The 8,193-nt window shown below is 54.5% G+C and overlaps 1 protein-coding gene across 1 annotated transcript in view; it reads right to left on the minus strand.

Moving 5' to 3' along the window:
• Nucleotides 1–8,193, minus strand: part of ADAMTS14 (ADAM metallopeptidase with thrombospondin type 1 motif 14) — a 92,649-nt gene that overhangs the window by 16,371 nt on the left and 68,085 nt on the right. Inside the window, exons 10-12 of the mRNA XM_024765565.1 lie at nucleotides 6,736–6,849; nucleotides 4,264–4,412; nucleotides 2,131–2,306 (exon numbers count right to left, since the gene is read on the minus strand). Coding sequence (XP_024621333.1) covers nucleotides 2,131–2,306; nucleotides 4,264–4,412; nucleotides 6,736–6,849 — 439 coding nt within the window. The remainder of the gene's footprint in view (nucleotides 1–2,130; nucleotides 2,307–4,263; nucleotides 4,413–6,735; nucleotides 6,850–8,193) is intronic.

Here is an 8,193-nt window from a genome sequence, read left to right on the forward strand (position 1 = left end):
GAGAACTAGGTGTGGAGCTGGGCTTAAAATCCTTGCTGTGTCACTTATGAGCCATGTGACCTTGGGCAAATTATCTGACCTCTCTGAGCCTCAGTTCCTTATTTATTACGCCTGATTAGTAAAATGCCACATCACGTTGTTAAGAAACATCAAGTGATAAAACAATAATAATAATAATAAGCCGACACTTAATGAAAGCTTACTATGTGCCAGGCTTCTAAAACCTTTATACATTCTTACCGTACAACTTTAAATGCTTTTCGTGAATTAACTTAAGTTAAGCCTCTCAATACCCCCAAGGAAGCAGCATTACAGAGGAGGAAACCAAGGACCAGAGAGGTTAAGGAATTTGCTCAAGGCCATACAGCCACCCAGTAAGAGGCAGAGCCAGGATTCTAACCCAGGCAGTCTGGCTTGAGTCCTGCTCTGACCTCCACATACACATCACCAGTCACACGTACGATGGTGAATCTTACCATGCTTGCGAACATTAGAAGGCTGCATGAAAGTAACGCAGAACAGTGGTCTGTGCTTGGGTTTACAAAATGGAGCGGCAGTGAGGGAAGGAGGGAGATCCTTTCTAGTTCTAACAATCAAATCAAGGCTATTAACGTCCTACAAGGGTAGGGTCCGGAGAACATATAAACACTTGCTGTGTTTCTTAGAAAAAGGGAGGTTGGGGCTTAGCTAACTTCCTGGAATTGTCTAAAAGTCCCGAGAAAACCCAAAGTCCAGCTGCCCCATTGGCCTTGCAGCCCTTCTCCACCCCTGTTGCAGCAGCTTGTGTGGGTCTGCATGGATGTGCAAGGCTTCCAAAGCAAAATTTGTAAGGAACCATCTGGCTCCAGGGTCCTCATCCCTGGGCTCCCGGGATACCTGGTGACGTCTTGCCCCAGCACTCGGGACTCAAGTCCGGAGCCACAACATCCAATACTACTTTGGATTTCATGCAGAGGGGGAGTCACATTCCTGGCGGGACCTGAGCCAGGGGCTAAGTGGTGGGGGGCTGCAACCTTCCCAAAGACAGGCAGGACCCTGACCAGTGCACCCCAGGCAGGTGGGTTTCTGGGCAGCCCTGGAAGCCAGCCGACAGGGGCACGGGAGTGGTGAGCTCCCCAGGCTAGGAGGAGTCTAAGCAGGGAGAAGACACTCCCTACAAGCATGTTCTGGAGGGGTCTGTGCACTGGCGGGCAACACACAGGCCTCCAAGGTCCCTTCCAACTTGAAGGCTGTCATTCTAAACGTGAGCTGAAGATGGAGCGCGTTGCAATTGATACTCTGGAACCAGGGCTACGAAGAGGTGGCCCTGGGCTCAGGAAAGGCCATTCTGATCGGCGCCGTCTGATGCCGAGGGCTACGTGGTAGGAGGTAAGCATCAGGCTATGGAAGGACCGTGGAGAGGCCGGCAGGGGAAAGTAGACTAAGAGGACTGTTAAAGGCCCTTCCGGCCTGAAGGCATGAATCCAGCCCTTCACTGGGTTCTCTCTGCCGCTGCGAGAGCCATCACTAGAAATGCTCCAAAACAGATAGGCACTGGCTTGGCCCCAGAATTCAGACCCTCCGCTTGAGTCCTGAGACCTGTGTCCAGGGTAGCCTGTAGGGGGCAGTAGGAGGATCCCACAGACTCCCATCGGCCTGACTTTCAAATCATTTTCATTAACTACTGACACAGCAGCACCATCACTAAAACCTAAAAACATGGTATGTAATAGGACAAAGCTTCTCAGGAGCAAAGCAAGGGGCACCCGCACCTGTACCGGGCCTTCTGCACAGGTAAGGACATGTCCGAAAGGCACCAACCCCGACAGCCAGCACTGCTGCCAGCCGGTACCTCTGGGCCAAGTAACCCTTGCTCAAGACATTGTCCTTGCATCTGACAGAAAACGGTCAGCAGAAGCATACAAATCAAGGATGGTTGTGATGACGATTGTGGCTCCCCCAACGCACACAGCGCAAAGGCCTGCACAAAGGCGCATGGCAAACTTGCTGACTGCAATATCCCTTTTGGTGCCACCGCTGTCCCTCCACCTTCACTGGTGGGCCAGGCCTGGGAAGCCCTGCCTGGGAAGACATGGACTCAGCAGATGCCCAAGGCCACGGGGTGGGCGTGGGGAGCAGGACTCCACTCACCGTCGTCCGGCTCGTAGGGGATCCAGCTGTGCTTGGCATTCTGGTGGACGTAATAGGAGTTGCGCTTGGCGCACTGCTGGGCCCGGAAGTCCTCGTAGGGCCCCGGACACTCCTCGCCGTTGCAGACCTGGTACTGGAACGTGGGCCCCGAGCACAGGCGGCCTCCATAGGCTGGGCTGGGGCGAGCGCAGAGAGACCGTGCTGGCTGGAAAGGCTCGGGGTGGGGGCAGGCTTCCCACATGGTGACCTGGGGTAGCCCAGCCTTTTAGAGTAGCATAAAAAGGGGCTCCACTAACTTACAAACTAGAGAGGAACCCCCACTGTGAGGACTTCTGAGCTCAGAGCCTTGTGGTCCCTTCAGGCATATGCCACCTATTTTGTGTGTGTGTGTGTGTGTGTGTGTGTGTGTGTGTGTGAGATGGGGGAGAGGAGAGAATGAGCAAAAGAAAGGGGGCAAAAAGGGGGCAAAGGATGGGGGGAGGGGGAGGGAGAGGGAGGAAGACAGGAGGGAATGACTAACCCCCTCCAGCTGGGCTAGAAGAGAAATCAATCTGATTCATCTTTGTATATTCTTTCAGCCGTTACACAGCTCCTGACACATGGTAGGCCCTCAATAAATGACTCAGCTGCTCCTACTTGCATCCACTTCCATTTAATATCATAATAAACCGCAGAGTGGTAAAAGAGACTTGGATTTGGAGTAAGAAGACCTGGCTAAATCTAACCCCAAGTCTTGCTGTCTTAACTTCTGCTTTAAAGGAGGGACCACGACACTTCTTATTTTACCTACCTCCTGGTGTGCCTGTGAAGAATACATTTTAAAAAGTATTTAAATCTGTACTCTCTTCCCCATTAAATTAAAAGGATCCGGTAAGATTATGGATACAAAGTACCCAAGTGAACAAGGTGACTGGAACTCTGCTCAGAGATGCTGGGAGGATTACATGGGTTTATGCATGGAAGTGCTTAGCACCCCACCTGGCACAGAGAAAGTGCTCCGTGCACTGGGGTAGTTATAACAGCAGCTGTCCTTTATTAATCTGTGCTGGGCATGGGCATGGTGCTGAGATTGCACAGATTATACTTCATTTAAGCCTCATAAAATAAAAAGCTATTATCGTAGACGAGTTCCATAAATGGGGATAACTATCTCTCATGACTGGGAGGTGGTCTATCCAGAGTGGGCATCACCGTGCCTTTCTTTAACCTGGCTTTCCTACCCCCCAACAGGTTGAAGGCTGTTCATTTCGTCTCATATTTGTAAAGGGTCAGTACACAGGAACAGGCTGCTCCAGGGGGCACGGAGCGTCCCATCCCTGGAGGTACACAGCAGAGTATGAAGGACCACTCCTGAGGATGCTGGAGGGAGGGTGACCACCCCCGAGCCTCTGTGATCCCAGGACCCTGCCATTCTGAGGTCCCCATCGCGTCACTCAGCACTGTGAGGGGTGGGACCGGCCCTGCCCCACAGAGGTTCAGAATCACTGAACGTGGAGACAGCTGACCCACACGGCCGGCCCCAGCCAGCCCCCATCTCTCATGAAGCTGTTCTAAGCAGGCTGCTTCAGCTTGGGAGACGGAGGCCATCAAAAGCTGGTGCTCAGAGGTTCCAAAACCATGGGAGGGGGTCCCCATAGAGGGGATAAATAGGAGAAAGAGATTATTCCCCCAGAATGCTGACATATGGGCAGGGGGTAGTGAGGGGGGGGGACTTGATGTTAGAAAGAGATAAGTTAAGAAAAATTGAAGGAAGTTTTGCTTCAGGTAGCAGGAAACAGACTTGGGGAATTTATCCTCCCAAGACATGGCTAGTGAACATTTAGACCAGTGTTTTCTCAAAGTTTAGCTGGAGGATGAGGGTCACAGGAGGGCTTGTTAAACTGGCCAAGCCTTGGGCCCACCCAGATTCTTCGCAGACGAGAATCTGAGAATCACTGGTTCGGACCCATTCTCAGATGTCAGTCAGACACAAAGGGAGACGTCAGACCCAGGTGGAAGTGGTTTGGCGCCCCCAACAATTCTGGGCCGTCAGCCACCTGCAGGGGACCTTCTTTCTTGTGCCCTGCCCCCCAGCGACTCCCTCTCCAACCCCCTCGGGCCCCTGCCCTGCCCACCTCAGCCAAGTGCACTCACGGGGGATTGTCACAGCTCCGGCTACGGGATCGAACCCCGCCCCCACACGACCGTGAACATGACCCGAACTTAGTCCAGGAGCTCCAGCCTCCATCCTGGCCATAAGTCTGCTCCGGCGACTTCCAGATGCAGTGACCTTTGAAGCACCACTGGGATGGAGCAGAGGGTGCGAGGTCACCCTAGGGCCACCGCTGCCTAGCCTGCCATAGAAAGTGCCCAACCGGGCACACGGCACAGCTGGCAGGCACCACGGGTGAGCCCAGAAAAAGGAACGTTAAGAGCACAAGCCTCAGGGTCACACAGAATCCCAGCCCTACCATGCGCTGAGGGACCTTCAACAAAGGGCTCCCCTTTCTGATCCTATTCCTCGACTGTACCATGGGGATAACAGCACCTGCCCACAGGGCTGCTGTGAGCATTCAGTGAGATAACACCTGGCACACACAGCCCTCCAAAAAACAGCAGATGGTATTATTCACGGTGACAATAGCTGTGCAATTATTTGGTTTACCACCCCCAGAGAAACAAAGGGCTGATAAGGGAGAGAAGACACAATCTTCCCACACAATCTAGAGTTGGTCTTGGCTCCGTACCTTGAAATCAGCATCCAGGGGCCCCAGGCAGGTATGTTCATGGGAGGGAAGCCAGCCACCCGGGAGGTCCATCCATGCAGTGGAGGGAGCATATGCCTCAAGTCCAAAAGGCCTGGGTTTGAATCCCAGCTCGGCCACTACTAGCTATGTGTGTTTTGGCATAGCTTCACCTTGCTGAGCCTCAGTGTACTTGCCTGTTAAATGGGACTGTTCTAAGAACTGAAGGCAGCAACACTTACAAAGCCCTCAGCACAAGGCCAGGCACAAAGGAGGGCTCAACCAAAGTCAACCCCCTTCCCTTTTCCTGTAGGGCCATAGGTAAGAAATACAGCAAAGCTCTCTGGGTCTTTTTCAAGAGATAACTCAGTAGTTCTCAGGCTTGGAGTCACTTGGGGAACATTTAAGAACTCTGGATGCCTCAGCTTCACCCCAGACTGAGTCAGACTCTCTAGAGGTAGGGATTTTTAAAAGAAGTGGTAATTTTTAAAAGAAGCACTATACAGTTGACCATTGAACAACTCAGGGGTTAGGGGTGCCTGCCCTCTGCAGTTGAAAATCTACATATAACTTATAGTCGGTCCTCCATATCCATGGTCTGCATCCACACATTCAACCAACCACCGATTGGTGGTATTGTGGTATTTACTGTTGAAAAAAACAAATCCGCATATAAGCAGACCCATGCAGTCCTAACCTGTGTTATTCAAGGGTCAACTGAAATTTACAGACCATAAACTTCACTCATTTCAAGTGTACAATTCAATGACTTTTCATAAACTTAACAGCATTTGGCAACCATCACCACAATACAATTTTGGAACATTTCCACCATCGTAAGAGATATCTTGTGCCCGTTTGCAGTCACTCCCTGTTCTGGGGTGTGGGGGATTTTAAAGCTCCCCAGATGGTTCTAATACGCAGACAAAACCGAGAGCCATTGATTAACTCTTATGTGAAATTGTGATAGGAGAGGGCCTGGAAACTCGAACACACCTGGAGCAGGTAGACCCGAGGCTCCAGGATAATAACCCTCCAGGTTTGGAGCCCACAGGGCCTGTACAAGGCCATGGGAAGCCCCACACATCTGTGAGGGGACAGACCATTTATAGATGAGAATGGGAAGAACAGATAAGGGCAGAGGGTGAAGGGCAGAGGGTGAAGGGCAGAGGACAGGCTGCTGGGGGCAGCACCGTGCTTCTTCCCAGCCCTCTCATTTGCTTTGACATGACTCACTTCACAACAACCTGAGGAGCGGGAAGGATGCTTGGTCAGGGCTCAGCAGAGGTCAAAGAATGGACCAAGGTCACCACACAGAAATGGGGGCGGGGGAGCAGGGCCAGCGATAGAGCAGAGGTGGGTTTCAGACCTCAGCTCAGGGCTCTCAGATCCGGGGTCCTCCTGACACTCACACACGCAAGAGGGTGTAAACACACCCCAGGAAGTACATGAAAGGGCAGGTTTGGGGGATAGGGGTAAGGGACAGCATGGTGGGCGCAGGGAGCAGGCAGAACACCTGGAATCTTCCCTTCACCCCTTCTCAGCCAGTCACCCTCTGCCTGACCTCCACAAGTTCCCTAACCTGCCTGGGCTGCATTCTCCTCAAGTGGCAGTAAGCATTCCTGCCGACGGGCTGGGAGACAAGGCCAAACTCTGCTGCTGTAGAAGCCAAGGACTGTGGTGCCAGAGAGGAGAGGGCGTGTGTGTGAGTTCTCGCGAGGACTCCCTGCCCATCTGCCCACACATGAGGCTGGCTCCTGTCCTCAGCCCTCCCCCAGCCCCCCGCCACGCATTCGTATCCACACTCGGCAGCAAGGTGGGCCTCCCATGGGGCCTGCACCCCAGGAAGGCGCTCCTGCTGCAGCCCCCGGTCCGCAGGTACCTTGCCTGGCGCACACTCCGTCCCGTCCAGCGGGGGCCCCTTCTTGGTCTTGCAGAAGTAAGGGTTGTCAGGGTGGCTGCACCACAGCTGCTTGCAGGCCTCGAAGGTCCTGAACTGCACGGCAAGTTCAGGGTCACTGGGCCGGACTAGCTCCCCAGCTCTGACGAGTTGTCCGGGGGCAAAGGACAGTGACAGAGCGAGGGGAGGGTGTGGTGGGCATTGGGGCCAGAACACTGCGAGGGGGACAGGAGGGGCCCGTCTAGCCAGAGCCCCGCGCACACACAAGCTCGACCCCACCACAAGAGCCACTGGCCTCAGCGACCCCTCCTCTCTCCAACAGGGCACCGAAGAGAAGGCACCAGCCACAGCCCACACGCCTCTGGTCTCCCTCCCCAGGCCTCCCTCCCTGCCTTTGCAGAGGCCACTCTGTGACTGAGCAGGGACCAGGGTTTGAGGCTCTGGGGAGGCTGGGTCCACTGATACCCCCTGAGCTCTGTGCATGTGGAGGGCTTTGAGAGGGCTGCCAGTCTAGCCCAGGCCCTGCAGCACCCAGACAAGGTCAGGACTCCCACCTCCCTCTAATCTCACCCAGCCACACCAGAGGTTGGCACCCTTCTGTTTCAGACTGTCCAGGAAAGCCCCAATTTCCTTTTCTCTCCTATCATCCCCTGCTGGCCAGACTAGCGTCCTACAAACACAGCATCTGGGCACTGAAATCGCATATCCCAGCTGTTTCTCCACTCCCAAAGCAGAGACCAGGTGTTCCAGTGTGGCCTGGGCAGTGAGCAAGGTGGCCACACACAGGGCCTTCTGGTCCTGCAGAGCTGAGGAGGGGGCTGCATTCCTGGATGGGGGCGGTTTGAGGTACTCGAGGCATCAAGGCCTGACCCCTCAGAGAGCCCCCTGCCCTGGGATGTCCACGTCTCTGAGGCTCCACCTGGGCCCTGGTTAGCAGCTGTTCAATTCTCTCCTAGGTGGCTCTAGCTGATCACCAGGCTCCAGGCTCTCCCCTGCCCTGTCCTGCAGAGTAGGGACAGGGCTCTGCTCCCTTGTGTCTATCTCCTCAAGTACGGGATGGGGATGGGGGTGGGGGAGGGGTGGGGAAGCATGCAATGGACCCCCTGGAGAGAGGTTATATGGGGCACACGAGAACTTTAACAGTGTGGGAAGTCTGCCCAAAACATCCTCCAGTGCCCAAAGAGCAGAGGGTGGCAAGTATTTCTCCACCAGGCCAGAGCCCAGCACCTGATCTGACACATGGGCCACCTGACAGATAAACTCCCCCGGTGACCAGCCCAACCAGGATCCCAGCGGGGGCCCACCCTCTCTGTTCTACTCTGTCCATCTTTCCAGGCATTCTCCAGCCACCACACATGCTGGCCCCCCACCCCTCTGTGGGACTGCGTGGGGCGGGGATATGGCAGAAAGTGGCGGGGGGCGGGGCCCGGGCACCCCGCC

This window comes from Neophocaena asiaeorientalis, unplaced genomic scaffold, assembly GCF_003031525.2.
Source record: "Neophocaena asiaeorientalis asiaeorientalis breed wild unplaced genomic scaffold, Neophocaena_asiaeorientalis_V1.1 scaffold31, whole genome shotgun sequence".
NCBI lineage: Eukaryota > Metazoa > Chordata > Mammalia > Artiodactyla > Phocoenidae > Neophocaena > Neophocaena asiaeorientalis.